The 26,913-nt window shown below is 37.8% G+C and overlaps 2 protein-coding genes across 8 annotated transcripts in view; one reads left to right on the top strand and one right to left on the bottom strand.

Annotated features, from left to right (window-relative positions):
- The window catches only part of gdpd5b (glycerophosphodiester phosphodiesterase domain containing 5b), a 111,620-nt gene extending 107,547 nt beyond the window's left edge, over positions 1-4,073 (bottom strand). Inside the window, exon 1 of one of the 4 annotated variants that reach the window (XR_001518524.3) lies at positions 3,511-4,071. The gene's annotated coding sequence lies outside the window, so the exon portion shown is untranslated. Of the gene's footprint in view, positions 1-3,510 lie in introns of all 4 variants that reach the window. The other 3 variants (XM_015604160.3, XM_007229235.4, XM_007229236.4) reach the window with 3 other exon arrangements.
- A 14,976-nt stretch (positions 4,074-19,049) lies between these two features.
- serpinh1b (serpin peptidase inhibitor, clade H (heat shock protein 47), member 1b) lies at positions 19,050-24,492 on the top strand. Of its 4 annotated transcripts, XM_015604146.3 has the most exons (6): positions 19,050-19,197; positions 20,764-20,807; positions 21,743-22,365; positions 23,243-23,341; positions 23,466-23,698; positions 23,793-24,492. In XM_015604146.3, exons 3-6 carry the CDS (start codon positions 21,774-21,776, stop codon positions 24,093-24,095), a joined length of 1,227 nt encoding a protein of 408 aa, XP_015459632.1. In that variant the 5' UTR covers positions 19,050-19,197; positions 20,764-20,807; positions 21,743-21,773; the 3' UTR covers positions 24,096-24,492. The 4 variants fall into 4 exon arrangements, with proteins under 4 accessions (XP_015459632.1, XP_015459635.1, XP_022536994.1 ...); XM_015604149.3 differs by lacking the exon at positions 20,764-20,807; XM_022681273.2 differs by having other exon boundaries at positions 20,764-22,365.
- The last annotated feature ends 2,421 nt before the right edge of the window (positions 24,493-26,913 follow it).

Raw genomic sequence — 26,913 nt, 5'->3', positions numbered from 1 at the left:
ACTAACAGTAAAAATATAAATAAATAAATAAAATACAGTGATGTACTGTGAAACCGTCAGAATCTTAAAAAATACTGCGATATGCATTTTTGGTCATACTGCCCAGCACTACTCCATATCCAATAATTCACATAGCCTTGCCCTGTTCAACCTCACAACATAACACCTCACAACGTATACAGGTGTGGCCGTTCCCAAGCCGCTCCTGAAGTAACACAATCACGATCAGTCTACATACTACTATCCCGTGACTTTTGGCATGTCAGTTTGTATGATACCATGTGTATGATACCATATTTCATCAAAATACGATATATGCTCCATTTAAGCCTGTTTAAAGTAGTTCAGTCCAACACCATACAGGCCTTGTCCTCTTACAGCTACTTACCAGCTGTAAGCTGTTTACTAATTAGATGTTTGCTAAAAATAACCCCTTTTTTAAAACAATGTATGATTTTTTTTAAGTATAGTACTGTTCAGTTTTTAGTTAATTTGTTTATCTTAAAGGCCCTGGCAGTTAACTGCAAAATTCTGTACACTGGATTTTGAACCATTTCTGGTTATTGACTAAACCTAAAGAGCCTAAATGCCAAAAAAATAGGGGAAAAATGGGAGTGTTCTAAAAGTTTTGACCAGAAATGATAACACATGAGAACATAGTAAGAAATAGCTCTAACCAGACAAGCGAATGTCATTCAATGGCAGTGCTGCCAATTTAAAACTTTTACTGTTTTTATAACAACACAAATTCTCAGTAAATGACTTCCGTGTTTTCTTTTAGGCCTGTTTTAACTTTATTACCCTTAAACATGACACGCCCAGTTTACATTCTGCCTGTTGCAACATAATATGACTGTGAAGCCACGTGTCTGTGGAAAATGACAGCAGTCAGATTAAATCATCACAATCAGCTCAAATACTTGTGATCAGGTGGTTATGTAATAATAAAGACAGGCCTAGTAGAGGGAGGATGATAAATTATACATGATAAAATGAGGGATACAGCCTGAATTGTGGACATATAAGCTATGTGTAGCATACAGCCACTAAGTGGAAGTTCTAAGAAGATAATAGCTAAGATCTTTCCATTGTTTCCACGGTGATAGACAGATGTAGCAAGGTCAGAACGGTGTTTTTTTTTTTTTTACTTATCTTTAAGTGTCAATCCGATCAACATTGACGAGCGACAGCTTTGATCATGGCTGTAATCATATGGAAATCTAGCAGGTCCGAGTGTGTAATGTGCCCTGCACTATGAGACACTCCAAGATAGATTAACTCATGTAAGAGGAGATGGAGCACAGTGAATAAGCACCAGTAACCCTGACCTGTACTGTATCTGTCCTTGAGTGACACGTGTAATCAGAATGCCAGTTTATAGCTGCTGTAAATTGTGCCATTTAATCTGTGATCTGTAATCGAGCATTTGCACTCCAGGGGCACTCAGCCAATGAGATACCTCTGTTACATTGTGTCATTATAGGTTCTAGAGTCTGGTAGTGCTAGCTTATATATAGCGTATTTTTTGCGCTATAAGGCGCACTTAAAATCGTTAAATTTTCCCAAAAATCGCCAGTGTGCCTTTTAATCCAGTGCACTTTATAATCCGGTGCTCCCTATGTATGAATCAGTCAGGTTGTAAGGAGCAGTAAAGCCACTCCGCTGTAATACAGCGTTATACAGGAGCTTCAGTTTAGTTCTCCAGCACAGGGGCTGGAGTAGTATTAACATTAGCCGCTACCTGCGCTAAGTGCTAGCTCTTTTGCTGTTCAGAGGTGAGTATTATCTGCCTGTAGTCTGTTTGTTTACCATGTTAAAACAAGCTATGCATGACAAACCGCTACCTAAAACCTGTTTACCGGAACACTCAGCTTTTCTCAGTGTAGCACTGTCAGGCGGCATTAGCCACCAACCGGGCGGCATTAGCCACCAAACATTGTCCCTTTTCCTTAACATTGTTGCATAGTGCACCTTATAAACCAGTGCCCTTTATGTATGAAAACTGATTATCTAACTTGGTTGATATCAAGTTGATCATATAAACCAGTTTAACCATCAGACTCAAGCTAAATATACACCAGCCTTTCTAGCTTGAGCTGGCCGTGCTGCTTTTTTTTTTAGCAGGACTAATACTAGAATACCTGGTAACCAGGTGTACTGTTTTTTGGTTATACAGTGGTATGAAAAAGTTTGGACACCACTAATCATTTTCATGATTTTCCTTTATACTGTAAATCATTGGCTGTTCGCATCAGCAATTTCAGATAAATATATCATAAAGCAAACACAGTAATATTGGAAAAATGAGATTAAGTTTATAGGATTTATATTATTTCTATTATATATTATTTAAGTGTGCAATAATTCTTAAAACAAAATTAGGCAGGTGCATACATTTGAACAGTAATATTTAGTAGATCCTCATTTTAAAGAATAACAGTCTCTAAATGCTTTCTATATAGTCTGGCTTCTGGTTGAAGATATTTTGGATCATTCTTCTTTACAAAACAGTCCAGTCAGGTTTGATGGTTTCTGATCTAGGAACTGAGATGGCCATTGAATGCTTTAGCACATTTTAAGCAGTGTTTAGGGTCGGTGTTGAAGCCTTGTTGACGTATTAAGCCCCTCTCTCCTGATATTGACTAGAATCCATGTGACTCTCAACTGTAACAACATTCACAGTACCTGCACTGGCCCCACAGTCCCACAGCATGATGGAACCACCACCAAATACTACTGTGGGTAGCAAGCGATTGTCTTAAACTGTTTTTTTCCGGCATGCATATCACCCTTTAAATGACTCAATTTTAGTTTCATCAGTACACAACACCTTATTCCAAAATTAAGCTGGCTTCTTTGAATGTGCTTTAGCATACCTCAAGCGACTCTGTTTGTGGCGTGGTTTTCAGCAGGACTAATACTAGTGTATCTTCAGAAATATCACAATATTGTATTTTAATCAGTATTGCTCAGCACTAGTACCAGGCAGCCAACTACCAAACACCACCACCACCACCAAGAGCAAGCCAGTATGCTGGTAAGCTCATACTTGGTTACACTGGTTATCTAATTTGGATTATATTAGGTTGACCATGTTTGACCATGTAGACCAGCTTAACCATGCCCATACTGTTTTTTTTTTTTTTTGTAGCAGGACTGATGTTTGTTTCAGCAATATCACAATAACGTATTTTAATCAGGTTTGCCCACCACTAGAACCAGCCAACTACCAAACACCACCACCAAGAGCAAAATATATTTCAGTAGAGCCTCCACAGTAGTGATAGAACACTACCAGTTTGTCTTATTACCCAAACTAACTAACAAACAAACCATTTAGTTACTTTAGAGATGCAACATAATAAACCAAATTCAGCTTTAGGAACGTTTGACAAACATCATAAACAAGCACATATCCCATGTTTTCATTCTTACAGCTTTCACAGTTTGAACTCCAGTGTGTTTTCAGGCTTGTGGAAAGTTAATATCAGGTGTGTGAACCTTTCTTACCTTATTCTAACTGGTTTTCTTCAGCTCTCAGTCCAGGAGAACAGTCTCAGCCCAGCCTGTCCTGCTCAATGAACTACTCTTCTCTTCTCTTCTCTTCTCTTCTCTTCTTTCCACGCCTAAACCTGCAGGACCCACAGCTGCTCAGCCCAGGAGAAGGTGGAGAACCGCGTCCCGCTCTGTATCAGTGTCTGAGCTGCTGCTTTCTGTTGTTTTAAAGCTGTTTCTACAGTATAAAACCCCTCCGGCGGGCTGTGTGTAAAACTACCCCGCCTGTTTGTTGTGCCGCTGGCCGGGTTCACCTTGCTCTCCGCGCTTTGTGCTGTCAGCAGTGTTGTGCTGGAGGAGCTCCACAGCCGGCAGGCAGCGTCTCACTGGAGTAACCTAGGATAGTAGAGCAGGAGTGGGCGGATCTGCGGGCTGAGCTGCGCTGTGCTGCTCTCTGCTGTTCATTCACCTCATTCACTCACTCTCTCTCTCTCACTCTCTCAGTCACTCAGAATCAGAGATAAAGAGAGGAGGAGGAGCTGAACAGCCTGAAATCAACCAGCACTGAGATACAGTGCTATACTGTAAAACTGTATTACAATCATATTAAGATACTCTTATCTCATTGTGTAGATATTCTAAGTCATTTCTTTATATACTCTGTAATTATTTTACATTACATTAGTTTTATATACAAATTATCGCTGTCAAAGTTAAAGCGTTAACACATGCTGTTAATTTGGAATCAGTAACGCAAGTTAATTAAGGCACCAAGTTTGACCCCTACTTCCGCCGTAATCTGCCCCGCCCCCGCCCAACGCACTGATCTGTCCTCCGGCTGAACAGCTGAACGGAGCGCTGTGAAGTTCCAGCTCAGAGCCGGTCAGAGATTTCTATTCCTCTTTCTCTCTATTTCTCTCTGTATATTTCTCTCTCTCTATGGCTGCGTCCAGAAACTTTTGCTACTCCTCCTCTCCTACTCCTCCTTTCCTACTCCTCCTCTCCTACCCCGGAAGAAGGTGGAGGAATCGAGGAGAGGAGGAGGAATGGAGGGAAGGAGCTGTAATTGGGGAAATGGGACAGCTGATCCCTTTTAGATAGGATGTTGACTACCGTTGAACTGAGCCAATCACAACGCTCACTTTCAGCACGTTTCAGAACATTACTATCACACACAGCTAAAAATTCAGATATTCCAATAAAATCCTGTTTACTCCCAGCCGCATTTTAGGCCGCATCTCTGACCAGTGACTCTGGCAGCCCTGTCTGACCTCAGCCTTATGAGGGATTCAGTTTCCTCATCAGTCCCTAAGTTAAAATAAATAAGTAAATAAATGAATTAATTAAAATTATATATATTATAAATAATGTTTTTATATGTATAACATGATACACATAGGATCATAAATATAGTTTTATTGAGCATACAGTTTATCTAAATTATAAATTATATTACTGCTTTACTGGCTGTTTAATTAGATAAGGAACCTAGTTAATTAATATGTTTATGACGTACATTTGGGCGTTGCCTTCCCCATTTTCGCGTGCTCTGTGGGCATGGATGCAGTGATGTCATTGGAAAATCCTTAAAAGTCTTCCGGAGTAGGATACACTGATGTAACCTCCGTTGGAAGCCTACTACAGGTGGATTTTAAGCGGCTTCTTTCGTCTCCTACGGTATTCGGACAGGCGGCAAGATGGCCTCACGAAATCAGTTTCCGGGTCACGGAGGAGAGGAGGAGGATCGGTAGGAAAAAGGAGACACTTTTGGGGTTTCTGGACGCAGCATATTTCTCTCTCTCGCTCACTCGCACAGACACACACGCGCGCGCGCTGTCACAACCAAGCTGAGACATTTACAATCCAATTTATCATGCATGCTTTATTCCAGCACTCTACTCTGATTTTATATCCGATTCAACATACAAGTGTATACTATTATTTTAAGTGACACCATAAATATACAGTAATTGCATTTTACATTTCTTACATTCATTCTTTTATTTATATTTAAATATCCACTATAAAAATGTGCGTCTCAAGAAAAAAACAAATGCGGTAAATCTCAGTTAATCACATAATTTTGTTGTGATTAATCGGATTACATTTTTTAATCGATTGACACCACTAATACAAATTCATTGTTTTGAGAAACTAGAACATTATTTTGAAAAGCTACATATGTATGATTGTACATTACAAAGCAATAAACTTCATGTTTTTTGGCCTATGGAATCTATCACGTTCTTTACGAAAATATGTTGTACGAAACGATACGATGTACGGTTTACGTACAATTGTCGTACACATTTTTTTTAATCTCGCACACCAGCAGCTCTGCGCACAGAACCATTTTTGTCCCCTGCTCTCCAGTACTGTGTGTGTATGGAGGAGCTGCTGGATAAAGCAGCTACTGGTCAAAAGTTTGGGTACCCCGGCCCCCCAGCCAGCACTCCAGTACAGTGAGTGTATGGAGGAGCTGCTGGATAAAGCAACTACTGGTCAAAAGATTGGACGCCCCGCACAGCCAGAGCAACCTAGAGTCCATAGCCACGCCATTAGTTTGCATGTTGCACACACACTTTATAACCCAATTTATGCATATACGCTACTATCATCAACATGGCAAGCACCACAGACACCATTGCACCACTTTAGCATCCCCCTAGCAACACATTAGCAACCACTTAGTAACAGATTAGCAATACCATAGCAACCATCTAGAAACCTCTTAGCAACTACCTGGCTAATGCTTAGCAACACCTTAGCAACCACCTAGCAACACTTTTGCAACCACTTAGAAACTTCATCGCAACCAACACAGATACCATAGCAACACTTTAGTAACCTCTTAGCAACACCTTAGCAATCACCAAGGACACCAAATAATTATATGTTTGCATGGTTTTATTGAACACAACATGTTCACATTCACAGTGAAGGAGGGGGGGAGTATGTGAACCCCTAGGCTAAAGACTTTTCTAAGAGCTAATTGGAGTCAGAATGTGATGAGATTGCATGTGTTGGTTAAAGCTGCCCTGCCCTATAAAAACACACACCAGTTTTGAGTTTGCTGTTCTTAAGAAGCATTGCTTGATGTGATTAGTGTCTTGCACAAAAAGCTGGAAAGGGTTACAAAAGTATCTCTAAAAGCCTTGATGTTCATGTGTCCACAGTAAGACAGACTGTAAGAGCACAGCGCAGAATGATCAATGTGGTGAGGAAGAATCCTAGAGTGTCAGGTGAAGACTTACAGAAATCTCTGACACATGCTAACATTTTTGTTGACAAATCTACAATAAGGAAAACATCAAAGTTCATGGGAGGACACCACAAAGAATCCACTGCTGTCCAAAAAAACATTGCTGCACGTTTGAAGTTTGCAAAAGAGCACCTGGATGTTCCACAGCAGTACTGGCTAAATATACTGTGAACAGATGAAACCAAGATTGAGTTGTTTGGAAGGAACAAATAACGCTATTTGTGGAGAAAAAAAGACACAGCACACCATCATCAAAACCTCATCCCAACTGCGAAACATGGTGAAGGGGCATCATGGTTTGGGGCTGCTTTCCCAAGTTTACCAAGACACTTTGCAGGACAACTTTAGACCATGTCTGCCAACTGAAGCTCAACAGAGGATGGATGATGCAACAGGACAACGACCCAAAACATAAAAGTAAATCAACAACCGAATGGCTTCAACAGTAGAAAATACGCCTTCTAGAGTCCTGACCTCAACCCAATTGAGATGCTGTGGCATCATGACCTCAAGAGAGCGATTCACACCAGATATACCGAGAATATAGCTGAACTGAAACAGTTTTGTGAAGAGGAATGATGTCCAAAATTCCTCCTGACTCTTGTGCAGGTCTGATCTGCAACTACAGGAAATGTTTGGTTGAGGTAATTGCTGCCAAAGGTGGGTCAACCAGTTATTAAATCCAAAGGTACACATACTTTCTCCACCATGGAGACCATGCAAACATATAATTTTTTGTTTGGTTTTAGACTGTGTTTGCCTATTGTTGTGACTTAGATGAAGATCAAACACATTTAAAGAACACTTTATGCAGAAATCCAAGTAATCCCAAAGGGTTCACATACTTTTTCTTGCAACTGTATCTTTTTTTGGCAGCCCATCCTTTTTCTGTTATACAATTTATACATACCATACAAATTCAGCATAATGTATAGTTTTGGATGCAAACTAATCTAAATAAACTGAACTAATGTTTGAGGTTAAAATTAGACAGGCTTCTCTAAAATCCTCACTCTGCTGAATGAAGGTGAATCATCTTCTGTCAGTTAATGTCACGTTGCATGAAATAACACATTGCAGGGGTATCACACCCTCTTTCCTCTGCACATCCTCTGACATTTCAGCTTTTGTTGCGATAAAGAGGACCCCTATCACCACATCCAGGGCTTAATATCAGCACCCAGCTGCTCTGTCAACTCTGAACTTCCCCTCTGAGTAATGATTAGCAGCAGGGTGAAGCTACAGGGGTGCACTGGTGGCTGATAGAACATTTCAGGTTGAGGAGGATGGGAGGTGAGACTTGGATCCGCAGTATTATGTAACTTTCAGAAGCATTGACTTTGTGGCATTAAAAAGGCTTGGGCTCAGGAGACAGAGCACAGAAACAATGCCTGATATTTATATGAAGAACGAGACGAACTGAATCCTTCACTCTTTTGCAGGACACATCTGCTTTACTGTTGTTTATGTCTGAACCCAGAAAACAGATCAGACTTGGATCTTACCTACAGTAGTTTATTTTAATTTATAGCACACAGAAACAGATCTAAATATAAACTGTTCAATGGTCAGGGCCCCACAGGACCATCACAGAGGTGGTTTTATTTAGTTGGGGGTCATTCATTCTCAGCATTGCAGTGATTAGCACTGATTAGCATGGTGGTGCTGTATAAGTGGATAAGATGCAGCAGTGCTGCTGGAGTTTTTAAACACTGTGTTTAATCATTACTTACTGTCCTTCACTCTATTAGACACTCCTACCTACAGCTGAAACACCTAGTAGATAAAGTAAAGTCAGAAGCAGAAACTCTGAATCTGTTGCCGCCAGGGCTGGTTCTAAAGGTCCTAAATTTTGTCTTTGCCCACCTCAAGCTCAATGCCAGCAAGCACTATTTTTTAAATGATCTCTGTTTTTTTTTGTTTTTTTTATCTCTGAACCAATCACAAAAATGCATTTTGCTGTGCAGTGTAAAGATATTTCCTTTCTTATTTTTCATTGGCTCTTTAAATCATATAAAAGTGTCAGACTGTTTAGAGAAGTTTATTCAGACTTTCTGATTCAGTATGACAGGTTTCTTTCAGTGTGAACATGAGAGGCAGGGATATACAGTATAAGTGTGAATTAAACATTTCTTTCAGTTTAAACTGACTTCTACAAGGTAACGTTTGCAGGTTTTTTTTTTTTTTTTTTTTGCTCAGAGTTACTGGCTTGTAACCCTTTTGTTAAGCTTGTAGTGTTAGCAGCTAGCTGTTAAGCAAGCTACTAACTTGGTTAGTAGCAGCTAATCTCTCCTAACATGGACTTACCTTGTTACCCCTTTGCATGTATTTTATGAATGTTTCATTCAATAAATAGACACTATAATGCGTCGTTTTCTGATGAAGACACATGCAACATTTTTTTCTTTAATTCATACATGAATTTTTAAAGCTCTGGCTCATGCCAACCTAATATGTTCTACTGCCCCCCCAAGGAAAGCAGTCTAGAACCAGTGCTGGTTGCTGCACAGTTTGGGTTGGTCATCCTCTAGTTCTTTATCAGTAGTCACAGAACACTGCCCACAGGACACTACCCACAGGACTACACCCACACGGCACTGCCCACAGGACACTACCCACAGGACTACACCCACAGGGCACTGCCCACAGGACACCATCCACAGCCAGTGTTCTCAACCGGTCTTAGTCCGGGACCCACATTTTCTCATGGTCATTATGTCGTGACCCACATTTTTATAATACAAATCAAACATTTTTTTTAAAATAGCCTTACACATGCATATGCATTCAAAGTGAATTCAAGAGCATTTTCTATGGAACTAAAAAGGAACATGACATTGTCTAAACGTTACTAAAATAAAATTAAATATCAAAACTGCACAAAATAAATAAGGCCACAGAATTATATTTCACTTCTCTGCATTCAGAGTACATTAGTAAAAAAAAACTCTCTCTGTCTCTTTTTTCCCCAATATAAATGAGTACAAAATCAGATGAGCATTAATTATTTTTTATTTGATATTTTTTTATGTATTTATTAAAAACGAGCTGCCTGTAACCCGCCCAGAATGTGTCCGTGACCCACTTTTGAGTCCTGACCCACCAGTTGAGGATCGCTGATCCACAGGACACAGCCCACAAGATGCTGTTGGCTGAATATTTCTAGTTGGTGGTCTATTCTCAGTCCAGCAGTGACACTGATGTGTTTAAAATCTCCAGCAGCACTGCTGTATCTGATACAATCATAACACCAGCACAACACACACTAACACCTCATACACCACCACCATCCCAGTGTCATTGCAGTGCTGAGAATTATGACCCACCACCCAAATAAGATGTGCCTTGTGGTGATCCTGTGGGTTCTGACCGTTGAACAGGACTGAACAGGGTGAAAGGAGGATAATAAAGGATGCAGAGAAACGGATACAGGACTATATGCACAGTGGAGCTGAAAAAAAGGATAATGTATGTTGAAACTTGTATGTTGTAGTTGATGGTGGTAAATAATGTGTTCACAAGAACAAGACAAAATTCCACACTGTCTGCCCCAGAGAAGAAACAGCATTGCAGTTATTCGGTCTTCTGAGTCCACAGATCAACAGATGAAACGTTGAGACACAAAAAACACACACTATTTTATTTCTGAATTTCTTTATGTATAAATACACTATTTTTTATTCTGACTATATATAATTATTTTTATTTTTACCTTCAAAATAACCAGCGTACTAATTTATACAATGGGTATCTTCTTTTAAGACATTTTGCTAAAGTGTTTTTTTTTATTCAGTTAGTAATCTTTATTCTGTTAGTAATCTTAATATAATAATATACAGCTCTGGGAAAAATTATGAGTTTCTTTGATTTTACCAAATTGAAAATCTGTGGAATATAATCAAGAGGAAGATGGATGATCACAAGCCATCAAACCAAACTGAACTGCTTGAATTTGTGCACCAGAAGTAAAGGCATAAAGTTATCCAAAAGCAGTGTGTAAGACTGGTGGAGGAGAACATGCCAAGATGCATGAAAACTGTGATTAAAAACGAGGTTTATTCTGCAAATAAAAGCTCTAAATGACAATATATTTATTTGGAATTTGAGAGAAATATTGTCTGTAGTTTATAGAATAAAACAAAAAATTTCATTTTACTCAAACATAAACCTATAAATAGCTAAATCAGAGAAACTGATTCAGAAACTGAAGTGGTCTTTTATTTTTTTCCAGAGCTGTATATACAAAACCAGTCAAAAGTTTGGAAACACCTTAAATTCACTGTTTTTTTTCTTATTTAATTTGCTCTGCATTGTAGATTAATACTAAAGTCATCCAAAGTATAAAACAATTAATTATTTAGTAGACAAAACTAGAAAAATATTTCAGAGCAGCTCCTCTTACTTAGATGAAAGCTTTACACATCTTGGCTGGCTTTTCTCAGTCAGCTATGAGGTAGAGTCACCTGGAATTCAGGATTTCAGTTAACAGCTGTGCTGAACTTCTAAAGAGTTATTTACTTGAATTTCTTTCCTCTTAATGTGTTTGAGAGCATCAGTTGTAAAGTGGTAGTGTTGGTATACATTGAATAAGCCTATGTGAGTAATGTTCTAATCCATATTAAGGCAAGAACTACTCAACTAAATAAAGAAAAAATGACTTTATTTTTTAAAGAAATTTTAAATGTATCCTTAAGTAAAGATATCCCTAAATACCTGCGTTACCAGCCGTCTAATTTTGACTTTTTGCAGTAAAACAATAACTATCTAATTGCTAAAATATATAAGTTTAATATGTGCTTAAGTGCCTAAAACCTTTAAACCTATCCCCTGTAAAACTATAGCTGTGCTCCAGTGTCTCCATCTAGTGGCAGCTCAGCACACAAAAGTTTTGGGAGTCTAAATTGTGTTGATAATCCCGTTATTAAAGGTTATCTTAATAAATTACATTTTAATTAAACGTGATCCAGGTAATTTTAAGTCTCACACATGAGACATAACTAAGTGTGACCTCAATTAAGAAAGGTGTGACTTGAGGTCCACTTAATTAGATCTCAGAAGGAACATCTCAATCAGAAAATGTTCCCTCACACACACCTGACCCAGGCCTGGGTAAGGAGCACACAGAACCCTGGGGATATGAACACTCCTTTTCCAACAAGCTGCAGGCTGGGTACATTCATTTTTTTTGGACCCAAGACATAAAAAAAAGTAAAGCAATTCATTTGACAAGCCAAAAGTCATAGGACAATAGTATGTAAAGTTGTATAATGCTAACCATACACTAGAATACTTTAAAAAGACTCTGAAAAGATGCCAGGTTCACACTACACAAATGTTTAAGGCGTCAGTTGTCATGCTGTTCACCGTACACGACTGGTTGTGCTGTATTCGCGAGTCCTTCATTGAGACTTTCACACTACATGACTTGACCTGCAACACAGGGTAACAAATTACACAATTTTTTCGCTGTTGGAAATCGCCGACTCACCTCACAGCTCTACAGAAAGACGTTTCATCACGAGAAAACACCAGACCTATAGAATCTCTATAAAGGAGAATATGCACTTAAAGTTAGTCCAGAATGAACGGGTTCATATGAAACAACTGAGCAAAATCAGAGTTTTATAAATGTTTGATCAGTTTTATACTGAAATATGTACTTATGTCCTCAACACAGAACTATATCAAATGTTTCAGTACCGCAGATTTTTTTATTTTTTTTATTTTAAACTCCAGTTATAAGCCTTTTAAACATGCTCTACCTGTCTCTCTAGGATCAGCTCGCCAAACAATCAGCTCACAGTAGCAGTAATGCTAGTGCTGTACAGTGAAAAACCTGTTTACTATAAAAAAAAAAACAACAACACTGAAATATACTATACTAATATAATATATATTTCTCTTTTATTGTTGATGTTTTTGGCTTACAGCCAATGAAAACCCAAAAAATCAGTATCTCAGAAAATAAGAATATTTATATTAGACCAATTGGTACTTTTGGCAGTGTGGGCTGTGTGCAAAGTCCTGCTGGAAAATGAAATCCACATCTCTTTAAAAGTTGTCATCAGAATGACAGCAGTAGGGTTTTCATTGGCTGTAAGCCATAATCATCAACTGAAGAAGTAACAATTGTTTTAAATAGATCAGTCTGTGTGCATTACATCTATGTAATATATGAATTTCACATTTTGAACTGAATTACTGAAATGAAGTAACTTTTCAATTGTATTTTTTTTTTATTAAGAGACCACTTCAGTTTCTGAATCAGTTTTTTCTGATATTGCCATTTAAAGATGAATGTCTGAATAAAATAACCATTGTTGTTTTATTTTATAAACTACAGACAACATTTCTCCCAAATTACAAAAAAAATATAGTAATTTAGAGCATTTATTTGCATAAAATAAGAAACGTATGAAATAACAAAAAAGTTGCAGAGCTTTCAGACCTCAAATAATGCAACAACAAGTTCATATTCATAAAGTTTTAAGACTTCAGAAATCAATATTTGGTGGAATAACCCTGGTTTTTAATCATAGTTTTCATGCATCTTGGCATGTTCTCCTCCACCAGTCTTACACACTGCTTTTGGATAACATTATGCCTTTACTCCTGGTGCAAAAATTCAAGCAGTTCAGTTTGGTTTGATGGCTTGTGAACATCCATCTTCCTCTTGATTATATTACAGAGGTTTTCAATTTGGTAAAAAAAAACTGTGGTCTCTTATTTATTTTTATTTTTTTTTTACTATACATCTTTTCGTGTATACAAGCTGGCCTGGATACTTTTTATTATAAAGCCCAAAACGGTTTTGAACTAATATATCAGTATTAAGTAGTTTATTAAGTTCAATGCTGAATTTATCATACAGCCCACAGTACTGAACAGCCTTCCCACCCTTTCCCAGCCAACCAATGGGTCCTTTGTATCCTTCAGCCCCACCTACATTAATCCAGACCTGACTGCACCACCAGAGGGCGCTGTTCTCCACTGTCTTTCTCATTTAGAGAGTTTTACTGATAGATCTGCTTCATTATGTAACAAAACATCAAACACTGCTGCATTAACAGGTTGGATTATTGCTTTAAATTATTATTATTAACCTTTAATTTAGATTTTCTATATGTGCATTTAGCATATAGTTGGAAAATATAAATAATAAACCAATTATTATACATTTTCACAGAGAAGAGCCTCTTCTGAACCAGATGGAAAAGTAAAGAAAGACTATAAAAGTTGAAATTCCTTTATTTAAGTATATTAAAAATATATAAAAACACTGGTCAGCCATAGCAGTAAGTGATCAGCCGGTTCTTGAAGGTGATGAAAATTGGAAAAACATAAGAATCTGAGGCATTTTGACAAGAGGAAAATTGAGATGCTAGAAGATTGAGTCAGAACATCTCCAAAACAAAGATCATCAGGCATTATCACTCAAAATAAATATCAAAATAACTGATGCATTACCAAGGCTAGTGTTCTAGTATGTATTTTTTATAGATTTTTTCTTACTAACCCAGCTAACAGAGAACGTTATAAAAACGTTTTTAAGAGCAACATTTTAAAAAAGATTTAGGGAAGGGTTTGCCTGTAAAGTTACAGAAATAATAATGGTTTGCGTCAAAATGTTATATACAATGTTTCTCACATAACGTTTTTTTTAGCTAGACTAATGTTAACATTATGGAAACGTTAAAAAAGTAACATTCCCAAAACTAGAAATGAAAACATTGACACACGTGACATTACAGTGACGTTACCAGAATGTTTAGGACATTTAAAAAAATGTTTTTTTCTCATAACATCCAGAAAACTTGACAAATTAGAGCATTCTAAGAATATTAGTTCATGAATGTTAAGTTCAGAAAAAAATGTACTTACCAAAAATTGTTCATTGGAAATTTGCCAACAACAAAAACAAACAGACTGTCGCTCTTTAGCTGTTTTAAAGCCTTTAACACTGCAATACTCTGAAAATATATTTATAGCAGTACTTACTGTACTTACTGTAAAAATTCAGATATTCAAAAGTCAAATATTACTATAATCAGTTCAAAACAATGTTAGTCCCAGCAAACAAAAACTGTTTTTTTCATTGGTGCAACACTCAGTTTTAAAAGTTTTAAATTGACAGTTTATTTCTATTTTACCATTATAAATAAATTAGATCAAACATTCATGCCTTCACTGTAACTGGACATATGGAATTTCTCTTCCAAAAAGTGTAATACAGCAGAAAGTTTCATCATCACATCGGTCAGCGTAAGACAGCTGGAGTATTACATCATGTTTCTGCACAGTTCCTCCAGATCTGTGCAGCTCCCCCTTCTCTCCACTAAAAGAACATCTTGTCCTGTGGGTGAGCAGATCCTGATCCTGTAGAAACAAGGAACTCTTAGGAACTGTCAGGCTGTGTTAAACTCATTATAAGACCAGTACTGCCTTTAGAAACTACACTGTGTCCTAATAAAAGATTCAGCAGAACATCTCTGTAAAGATCTGAGGATTTCAGCAGCTTTATCTGCGAGGAATGCTGCCGAATGTTGCCAGTTACTGTGCTACGAGAAACGCTGAGAGAAAGAGAGGTGCTCACCACCAATCAGCCCATTCCATAGTCATTGATTATGTATCAAGCGTTAAAGAAAAAATAAAAAAAATGTGTTTGGAACAGGAACGAACGAAGTACCACTTTTTAATCTCCACCAAGCCAAAAGCCAAACTTATCAGTGAAAATAACCCTTATGTCATTCTGCTTTTGTCTTTGTGGAGAGCTTCGGTTACAGTGCATTACCGGCTGATAATGTCACTCATAAAACACCCCTCAGCCAGTCACATTACAGGGTCAGAACTAACTGTGGTATAATGGACAATTTATTGTGATGCGTCACACGTCTAGAAGGCCTGGTGTGATGGTTGTGTGAGGCTTGGTCTTCATTGCAGGCTCTTTGACAGCCCAACATGAAGTTGCTATTCTCTTTCAAACAGTGGCGCACTCCAGTGCGCTATTCCAAATACTGCTTTTGTTTCTTGTAGCATTAGAGATGCATTACACACTACTCAATGATGCAGTGATTTCCAGTAAAGAGTCATGCTTGTATTTAACGCACTGCTACCTGAGGGCCCAAAGATACTGACCTTGCCCCTTGTGCACTGGGATTTTTCAAGATGGGATTTTTTTTTTTATGATATTATGACACTTTCCCTCTCTATAATGCACTTTTATTACCCAGGCATGTGAGTTAATATCAAATAAAATTTTAGGTCTGAAATGAAAAAAGAAATGAAATGAATTCAACCAGATGAAACATGACATATCTTGGGTTCATTTTGGCTATGTTCACATTACAAGCCACATTGTTCAAATAAAAATCTTGACGGTTCACATTCACAAATGTAAGTGACCTCTATCTGTGTGTTATGTGAACAAATCTGTTCCTGAAATGCCTCACATGCGCACATTGATACATAAGTGTATAAACATCGCCTTCTTCACCAAAAACAAAAAAACTGATGATGAAAAACTGAGATGACTTTATAGCTTTATAAAGGTGAAATAGATGCGTTAGCAGCTTATATGTGGAGCATCTTTTGCTGGAGTGGAGAATAAACTGGTCTGAAGCTGGTCTGAAGTTCATGCTCAGGTCGAGGAGGAGAAAAAAGGCCAGGCGGTTTGCTTTTGTTGTTTTTTTCAGCTATAGCTGCACAGCTACACCAAAAGATAAAGTGTGGGTACGAGAGAGAAGCACGTAGCGCATGCGTAAAAGCAAAAAGACGCATGAATTCTGGTTTGATTTGACCATTCACATTCATGTCGCATGTCCATAGATCGTATATGTATTTGACTTAGGTCCACATATGAAAGTGACTCAAATCTGATTTGAAGAAAAAAAAAAGGATTTGGCACATTCACACAACCATGAAAAAATCTGATCTGAGCCACATTGAGAAAGAAAATCAGATTTGAGTCACTTTAGCCTGGTAATGTGAATGTGGCCTCTGTTAGAAACATTGCATTTGTATTTTTCATACCATCTCAAACTTTTCTGGTTTGCTCTTGTGTTTTATCTTATAAGATGGTAGTGTTTTCTTTAAGGTACAGTAAGTAACTAATTATTATTTAATAGGCAAATAGTCAGTAAGTACTAGTAAAGTTTATGGTTACATAAGACAACAGCGTCTGCAGAGTAAGATCTGGATCTCTTTAGCTGGAGTTGGTGTTCTAAAGGGTTAAATTGTGGGTGTGGCTGTGTTTCTGACTGCACAAGTGTCTTTCTAGAGTTTTCTCTCTCAGTGGAACACCACTACTCTATCTGCATCAGCCCTATCATGGCTAAAGCCTAAAAGAGCGGTTGCTCCGAGTGTGAGTTTACTGTAATCCTGTGTGGTGCTGTTAGTAGGTGGATGAGGAATTTCATTGTTTAACTCGTCCACAGAGATTAACACTGCACTAAAAGTGCAGATGTGGGGGAAGTGATTGGTCCATTGCTTGGTTTCTTGTGTTTGTGTAAACCTCAGAAGCTCTGGCAACTGGAGCCAACAAAAGGCAGAGCTGCAAATGAACAAAAGAGAGGGGCAGTCCATTTGGTTTGGTGTATTTAGCTTTATTTTTGTCATTAAACAACTTTTATTGCAATTTATTAAAAGTAAGGACCAGTATCAACATTAGTCAGAGTTTGCTGTCAAAACATTTCTCAATAAGCCACATGACGCAGCTTGTTCTTGTTTTTTTTTTTTTTTTTTTTGTAAAGCAATGTCCTTAAAAAGAGCTCTTCTTCAGAGATGACTGGAACTCATTCACAAATAACTTCCTAAGAAAAATTTACAACAGATTCATGATGCATTTATAAGCTGTTAAAAAACTGTTCACAAAAAGGTTGCAGAGCTTTCAGACCTCAAATAATGCAAAGAAAACAAGTTTATATTTATATTCATGTTTTAAGAGTTCAGAAATCAATATTTGATGGAATAACCCTGGTTTTTAATCACAGTTTACATGCATATTGGGATGTTCTCCTCCACCAGTCTTACACACTGCTTTTGGATAACTTTATGCCTTTACTCCTGGTGCAAACATTCAAGCAGTTCAGCTTGGTTTCATGGCTTGTAATCATCCATCTTCTTCGTGTTTATATTCCAGAGGTTTCAATTTTGGTAAAATCAAAGAAATTCCTAATTTTCTTTTTAAGTCTTCTCTTCTTTTTTTCCTGTCCTGTATGTATTAGTTTGGACAAGTAGTGATAATAAGGGCTTCACAGAGCAAAAATATAAAATTTAGACCTAAAGTGATTCATAAACATTGTCAAATGTCATTGCTTATGTCAAATACTATTACACTTTTATATAATGTGTACTTCTTTGATTCTATATTGCGTTTGTTTTTCATTCTTTTTAAATGACCCTTCCTGCCGATGTCTTTTTCTTGTCGCCCAACCAATATGCAGAGAATGGAGGGTTGTATGAAAAATCCTAAAAGTTATTAACAAAACTTTTGACCCAAAGTGTCATTAATGATTGATTATATAAAAGTTAACAAATGAAAAAAATAATAATAATAAACAAAAGAAAAACAAGAAAAAGTACATGAGAGATAACTTTAAAAAATAATTTATGTTTTTCAAAATATGCAATCATGAAATCCCAGGTTCTGGGATTATTCTTATTTTTTATACCCTGTATGTAAGTGTATGTAAGTTTAACATTGTTGCTAGTCTTAACAGTTAAACATCAAAGTAGGGTTAAAGGCCTGTTATTTTGCACAGACTATTTGCAGAGTTAATTGCAGCTGCTGTGTTTTCTGCACCCCACACCCGCAAGCTGCAGCAGTCAGCTGTGAGACGTGGCAGTGGGGGTGGCTGGGCTGGGGGCACGTGTCTGCACATGAGGAGAAAGCATCCACAGTTACATAACAAACCAGGTTTAACCAAAATGTCCCAAAACACAGATTTTTAGATTTAAGATCACAGAAATCACTTTTCTCTGCATGCAAAACAGTTTTTACACTTTTGTCCCAACAAAAAACAAACAAAATACATAAAAACAGAGCATTGCTTTTTGCATTTTTCGGCTTTTAGACTTTTTAAGGCAACATATAGCTTTTTAAACCTATCTAGCAATGATACTGATGGAGAAACTGATCATTTACTGATAATTAAAGTATAAATTCATCTGTTTCTTTGCTGAAACTGAAGCTAGGCTTTAGGACCTTGCAGAGATGGGATCACTTCCGAACCCTGGTCACTCGATCCAGTGGGAGGTCCCGCTTCATCTTCCCAAAGAGAACCAGACCATCCTCATTTGAATATTCCCCATCCAACTTCTAGAACTTTCCTTCTTTCCAGTATATAAATCTGTCGGATCTACTGGTCTGCACTGGGTCAGCACCGAAGACAAGACTGAAGACAAGACTGAAGACAAGAAGAGCTCCTGAGAAGCTTTGCGAGGTAAGGACCTCCAGAAACTATGCCTTGATTCTTCTCAGAATGATAGGAAGGCCTTTTCTACTTTGCTTTGTTTGCTTTTAATGCTTCTGCATGCAGGACCAGGACCTGTAGATATCTGTAGATACATATTACTGTACATTTTCTGCTTGATTTTATATTTTAAAAGTGGTTTCATGTTGTTTTCAAGTGGGTGGGTAACTTTTTTTAGTGCAGAAGACAAAATTCCAAGCAGAATAGGTTGAAAAGGATAGGGATGTGCTTTAACTAGACACAAATAACGGTCCATCAATAGAAACAAGCCAATTAAATGATCTCTGTGATGCATGCTTACATCAGTGTGTTTCTTACTTCAGATTTGTGCAACTCAAAACCATGTATGATAAAAAGAATGATATGATCTGTATTAAATCTGTATATTTATTCTGCTATAGTTTGGTTTAGGGAGTGTCTTCATGTTGTTATGTGAGTTGGGTGATTTTTTTTTTTTTACAGCATATAAAAATCACTATTAGTATAAAAAAAAAACAGTTTTAATTTTTTTTGTGAAGCATGCTTACATGAGCTCATAAAAACTTAAAAAGAAATTTTAGTTTGGGTGTTAGAGCAGAGAAAACAATCTTAGAATAACTAGTTACTTAGAATAAGGGTGGGGATGTGCTAAAAGTGGACACAGATATGGGTCCTAGGTTCCTGTGATGCATGATTATATAAATGTTTGATTTTTTTTTTAAGTGTAAAAGCCCTTTTTGTTAAAAATGATACGTTTTATAGAGCAGAGAAAAAAAATAGACAACATTTAAACATAGGGATATACAGATAAAGGTCCATCATGAGAAAACAAGTTTTTTTTTTTCATAACTGTGATGCATGCTTACATCAGTAGGGAGCACAAATTTGTAAGATTTATACAAAAAAAAAATTGAAATGTTTAAAAAATAAACTTCCTGTATTTTAAAAAGCCTATGATTTTTTGAAAAGGAACTACCAGATATTGGTGTTAAAAATAAAGTGTTAGGAGTAAATTAGGAAGATATCCTTAAACTGGACCTTGATAACGGTCCATCAATTTTCTTTTGTGTTATGCATGCTTACATCAATAGGCAGCACAGATTTGTGTCGTTTATGCACAAACAGCATGTTGAAAAATCTTTTAAAAAACGGGATTGGCTCCTTTTTGTGAAGTGGGACGTTAAAATGTTAAAAATGATATAAGCTGAAGTTGTATTGAAAAGGAACTTCTATGTAGGGAGTGGTTCCCTGTTGCCATTAAAATCACAAGGCTTCCTCTGGAATTCTCAAACTCTTCCACTATGGCGTCTCTGATTGGTCAGAAGTTTTTGTCCCCCCCACCCCCCCAAAGGCTTTCTACACAATAGCCAATAGGAAAGGCCAATCTGACATTTTAAGCATTTCCCCCGATTCAGACTGCCTTGCTTTGAAAGGCAAATCAAGAATAAAGTGGAAGTCGGTGATTTAATGGCAATTTAGCATCTGAAAAGCATTACCTGTACTATTTTACAAACTTTTTGTTCTGTAGATCACCCAAATGCACCTCTTGTCTTTCAGAATGAAAATCACAATCGTTGACAACACTATGAAAACCTTTCAAGGTATTCCAGATGATGGAAAAAAAAGCAACATACAGAAAGAAGGCGAAACAAAAGACAAAAATGGCATCAAAAATTTCAACTCTTGTATCTTGTCTCCAGCTGTAGCCTCAGGCAGAGCTTTTGTTCCTTTTTGTTTATGTTCCTGGAACATGCTGGCTCATGCCCTCAAACACCTCAAAGGGTTTTCAAAACTTATTTTTTTTAAGACCGCAGTGATCTGACACAGTTTTGTGGCCTGGAAAAAAAGATAAACCGTTAACTGACAAAAGACTTACGTACTTACGTAACACAGCTGGCCCAGTAAATTTTGTATGTGTCCTAATTTGATGGAAAGGCAAGAAGAGACTTTTTAACCTTTGAAACTGAGACTTGAGACTATGTCCACATATATTTGGCTATTTTTAAAAATATTTTTTTCCTTTTTATCCACCCACACAGAGGTTAAAAACAACATGCATGCTATGCTAGACCTGTATGGAATGATTTTAGGTTTAGTTCCAAATTAAATGACATTCCCTATGTAATTTGCTATGCACGTTATAAATTATAGATTCTAAATCTAAAAACATGTTTTTTTTTTTACATTTATCTAAAGGTTGAAATCTAAAATCTGTCTGTTTATAGACATTGTACTTTATGACTTATGTGGTTTGCTATATAAGAAACATGCATTTGTTAAGTTCCAAACTGAGTTTCAAAAGATCTCCAGCAAAAATGACCATAAATGGTGTTTTTGTGTAGACTGGAGACCCATTCTTTAAAAATATCCAGATATTTTTGGCATTGGTGGACAAGCCCTTGGAAATCCAGACAAGCAGCACACAAAAACACACCTCCCACTCTCAGAACAGAAATAAAAGTGTATATAACATCTTTCATCCTCTATAAATATCACGTTATATAAATCCACCACCTCTCACTCTCTTTTCCTCCAGACTTCCTTTACAGCTCAAACTCAAAGCAAGGATGTGGGTGAGCAAGATCGCAGCTCTGTGCCTTTTGGCCGTGGCCTCCTGCGCTGAGGTGAAGGATGCGAAGAAGCTTAGCACCCATGCGACGTCCCTGGCAGACACCAGCGCCAACCTGGCCTTCAACCTCTACCACAACCTAGCCAAAGAGACCAGCCAAGACAACATCCTGGTTTCCCCGGTGGTGGTGGCCTCCTCCATGGGTCTGGTGGCCCTCGGAGGAAAGTCGTCCACTTCCTCGCAGGTCAAAACCGTCCTGAAGGCCGACGCCCTGAAAGACGAGCACCTGCACACGGGTTTGTCCGAGCTTCTGAGCGAGGTCAGCGACCCGGCTGCTCGTAACGTCACCTGGAAGATCAACAACAGGCTGTATGGCCCCAGTTCTGTCAGCTTCGCAGATGAGTTCGTGAAGAGCAGCAAGAAACATTATAACTACGAGCACTCCAAGATCAACTTCCGTGATAAGAGAAGCGCCATCAACTCCATCAATGAGTGGGCTGCCAAGTCTACCGATGGCAAGCTTCCAGAGATTACCAAGGATGTGAAGAACACAGATGGTGCCATGATCATCAATGCCATGTTCTTTAAACGTAAGTGTACTGAAAATGTATTCAATCACTTAATTTATTTTCCTTTTTCTCATTTGTGCTCCTACTCATTGTTTTCGAGTTCGAGTTTACCCTATCTTTCCCTTTAAAGGAGAAATCTGGTGTGAAATGGATTTGTAGTGAAACCCAATAACCCAAAGTTTTTAGCTGATGCTCCCAACTGGCTTACAATGCTAGCTATATGGGGCATAGCATTGCCAATGCAAAGAAATGGCTATTTTTACACCATTAACAAGCTCAAAGTAGCTTGCTCGACACTGGATTTCTCCTTTAAGAAATAGAACAACCCTTCAAGAACTAGATATGTCATCCAAAATAATAAATGAATTAATTTCATCAGCAGACTACTATCAGTGCTCTGTCATCCTGTTGTGATCCATAGAATCGGCAAAGTTCCTTAACCTCGCTACTTCTGGACTTAAATAGGCCTAAATAGGTCATAATATCTCTTCAGAAACCCTGCAGATATTCCCTTATTCCACCTTAAATCAAGCAGGAGCCTCAGGAGAATGAAGACAGAATGGAACAACTGCTTTGCCATTTAAGGTGGAACAGGAAATTTAGCTAGCCAGCTTCCAAGATGTGCTGCTAGCGATTATCTGAGCTTGTTAAAAGGAAAGGGTCAAAATATATAGAAACTACATGGAACTAAGACAATACAATGCTTTTTTAAATGTTGTGCCGCCATCTTTAAGGTGATTTCTCGTGACCTTCTGTTTGATTTTTACTTTAAAAAAATCTCATTTGGACATTGTGTAGCCCTAACACTTCACACTACCCCTCTAATTTAACAAGAATAAGAAAACATTATCAGTTTCAAATGTTTCATGATTCATTTTTTTTTTTATTTATCTCACAGCTCACTGGGACGAGAAGTTCCACCACAAGATGGTCGACAACCGTGCATTCCTCGTGACCCGCTCTTACACAGTATCTGTCCCAATGATGCACCGTACAGGTAGGATCATTAAACAACGTATGTATTTGTATATAAAGAATCTACAGTGTGCCATATGGTGCTGAACTGAAAATATAAATTAAACAGTTTGATACTGAGTGACCCTTGGTCTCTGTCTCCACAGGTCTCTACCCCTTCCATGAGGACACAGAGAACAGGCTGTTTGTGCTCAACATGCCTCTGGCCCACAAGAAGTCCAGCGTGATCTTCATCATGCCCTACCACGTAGAGCCCCTGGAGAGGCTGGAGAAGCTTCTGACCCGCCAGCAGCTGGACAAGTGGATCAGCAAGATGGAGGAAAGAGCCGTGGCTGTTTCTCTGCCTAAAGTCAGCATGGAAGTCAGCCATGATCTGCAGGTAGATACAGTCTGAAATTGGCAGCATTTTAATATTATTAATTTTGCTGCTGTATATGATGCTCAATATAATATATAATTTTTTTGTCCCACAGAAACATCTTGGAGAACTCGGCCTTACTGAGGTGGTGGACAAGTCCAAAGCAGATCTGTCCAACATCTCTGGCAAGAAAGATCTCTACCTCTCCAATGTCTTCCATGCGTCCGCCTGGGAATGGGACACCGAGGGCAACCCCTTCGACACCAGCATCTTCGGCTCGGACAAGCTGAGGAACCCCAAGCTCTTCTACGCCGACCATCCGTTCATCTTCGTGGTGAAGGACAACCAGACCAACTCCATCCTGTATATTGGGAGACTGGTGAAGCCCAAGGGAGATAAGATGAGAGATGAATTATAGTGATGGGTAGATACTGTAAAAGATTAGCCTTTTTTAAATTTTGTGATTATGTTTTTGATGATGATCTGTTTTTAAGGATAATATGAATTTTCTATGGTGGGACTGTTACCTCAGGATGAGCACATTGAACTTTGTGTATGTGTGTATGTGTGTGTGTTGAATATGAACTAATGTTTACTTCACAGCTAGGAACTGTTACTTTCCTCCCTACAAAAAGCATACAGTCGTGCAAAGGAATTCCACTAGTGAGAGGATAAAGATACAGATACACTACAAAGACATTCATCCAGATGTTTGACCAGATGTTAAAGTTTTTGTGCCTTATTTTGATATTTCTCTTAAGAGAAATATTATTATATATATATTTAGCATCTGTCAAAATAGATGCCATAACTTATATTAACCCTCTCATGCATGAATTATAATAAACTCAGTCAGGATTTTTTTTCTAAGTGTTTTTATACATCCTTAGGGATGTAAAACAAGGTTTGAAAAAAATATATATTCTATCTTTCTTCGATAAAGAAATATTTATCTGTCCACTCAAGTGTACTTCATGCATTTTTTGTTGTAAAAAAACACAAATGTAATTCAGTTATACAGTTGTAATATGGTATTCTGTTGGAATAGTGGAACTGAGGAGGATATTGTGACACAAGAAAATGTCTCTGAACCGTAGAACCTTATAGAATCTTGATTGTGACTGGTATTATCATACTGTATTCTTGTCAAGTCTCTGAACTGTTAAGTGAGCATATTCTCTTATAGTATTTTATAGCATGTATCATATTTCCTGTCAAATCATGCTTGTTGCTAATTTCTGAGACTATTTTCTATGATGGTTGCCAAAGCATACAGGGCACAAAGCTACAAGACACTGCATGCAGATGTACTTGGTTCTTCGTGTGCTGGCATTTTATACTTTCTTGAGCTGGGGCCAGTGGTTTCCAGGGGCATACTGGATATTGGGGTGCCCTTAGTTTCAACAGCCTCATCTCCTTCATCTCCGTTCCTCAGCCTCAACTCCCTCAGTAACATTTCCAGACTCACCTTCACTATCACTGCTTGACCCTACTTCTCTGCTTGCAACTGTCTGTACTGGCAGACATTCCTCAATTAAAGAAGTTGATTTACAGCCAAAACATTAAACAATATGAATTATTTTAAAAACAACACTGGAAGTAATTGACATTGCATAAAAGTTGAAAAATAGCTAATGATGCATGATGTACAATTAAGTGGACAGATGATTAATCTACAATTCCCTCAAATATAAAATCAAAATTTCGAAAATCTTTACATAATATGTCACCTTAGATGTTACTTGATGTAATTATATATTTTTTTACCTGCAGTGATATAATTTTATAAAAGGTAGAAACAAAAATAGCCAAGGTGTTTGGTGGTTTTCCCTGTCTGCCAGCCATCTTGATTTCATTGACTTCTTTTTCCCATTACAATGACCAACCAATGGGATTTTTTTGTATAGGATGATGCAATAGCTTCCACTACAGTGGACTATATGCAGCAGTGCCCAAAATTGCAAGCATATTTAAAGAAAAATAAATTTTAAACAGCTGTACACTGTAGTGACCTCTATGCATGAAAGGGTTAAGTGTGGCATTACTGGTGATGTTGGTATGTGGCATTTGCTCTCACTTTCCTTCTAGAGGTTTTGCGGCATCTGTGTGGGTTTCTTTCCTTATCTTTAATGTTTAAAGACTATAGGATTTTTACACATATGTTCTTTAAACGTTTCACGACTTCTCATTCGCCAAAAATATGCATTCATTTTCTCTTGTGCAATGATGGTGTTACTGTGACTGCTTAGACTTTGGTGCTTTCATAATGTTAAGTTCAGTTCCAAATGCTGTTTGGTTACCATATTGAATCTGTGGAATAATTGTGCTCAGTGTTTTGTTCTTGTCTTCTTTTTAAAAATAAAATATTATAAAACTTAATAAGAAATGTGTCCTGATTTCTTTCTTTTACACAATACAAAAATCTTATTTTATTCTTTTAAATTAATATAAAATAAAACCTTTCTTATATAAATGTCTAAGCAATGTGAGCATGTAGGACTGATGGCATTGTGTTGGGTGTAGGGTATAAGGTTTTCTCACCTTTTTCTAGGGGGGTTCACTGTAGCCTAAACATGGAAGAAGAAGAAGGCTGGGAAAACAAAGGTGCCATTTAAAACAGGAAGTGTGGTGGGGGTGGGAGTAGAGCACACTGGAAAACCTCATGGTTGCTAGCTAAATCCTTTAGATTGGCAGGAACAAGGAACAGTGGTGGGGGTGGGGTAGAGATGTAAAGAACATTTGAAGACCCAAATGTTTCTAGTTTGGTTCCCTTAAGGAAAAGGCAGGGGTGGGGTGGGAAAAGTTGAGGGTCTAGGGCTGTAGGACCTAAAGGTTGGCTGGTGGGTTGTAAAGGAGTAAAGGAACCTTGAGTACACGACCATTGCAGTTGGTGTCTATGCCTTAAATTCCCTCAAAACTAGAAAGGGATCAACCCCCCAATGCTGGTGCTTGCCCACCACCAGGAACGAATGCTCACTGCCCAAATAGACAATAAGCTTAGAGGACAGCTTTGCACATCTTGGCTGGATTTTCTCAGTCAGCTTTATGAGGTTCAGTCACCTGGAATGATCAGCTTTCAGTTAACAGCTGTGCTAAAGAGTTAATTTCCTTATTTTTATAAGGCACACTATCAATAATAAACGTCTATTTTCTGGTCTATTTTTTTGCACACCGGATTAAAAAAGGGCTTTATGCGACACTAGTAAGGAACAGGGGTGTCACCATGTTTTCCTTCT

This window comes from Astyanax mexicanus, chromosome 18 (assembly GCF_023375975.1).
Source record: "Astyanax mexicanus isolate ESR-SI-001 chromosome 18, AstMex3_surface, whole genome shotgun sequence".
Lineage (NCBI taxonomy): Eukaryota > Metazoa > Chordata > Actinopteri > Characiformes > Acestrorhamphidae > Astyanax > Astyanax mexicanus.
Note: the sequence above shows the minus strand (reverse complement) of the source record. Positions and strands in the feature narration are given on the sequence as shown.

What these genes read in the sequence shown, in the direction of transcription:
- serpinh1b (XM_015604149.3), top strand. Translation starts at nt 21,774, where the DNA reads ATGTGGGTGAGCAAGATCGCAGCTCTGTGCCTTTTGGCCGTGGCCTCC. An exon ending in CAATGCCATGTTCTTTAAAC is followed by an intron (nt 22,366 to 23,242) that starts GTAAGTGTACTG and finishes TTTATCTCACAG; the next exon opens with CTCACTGGGACGAGAAGTTC. An exon ending in AAGTCAGCCATGATCTGCAG is followed by an intron (nt 23,699 to 23,792) that starts GTAGATACAGTC and finishes TTTGTCCCACAG; the next exon opens with AAACATCTTGGAGAACTCGG.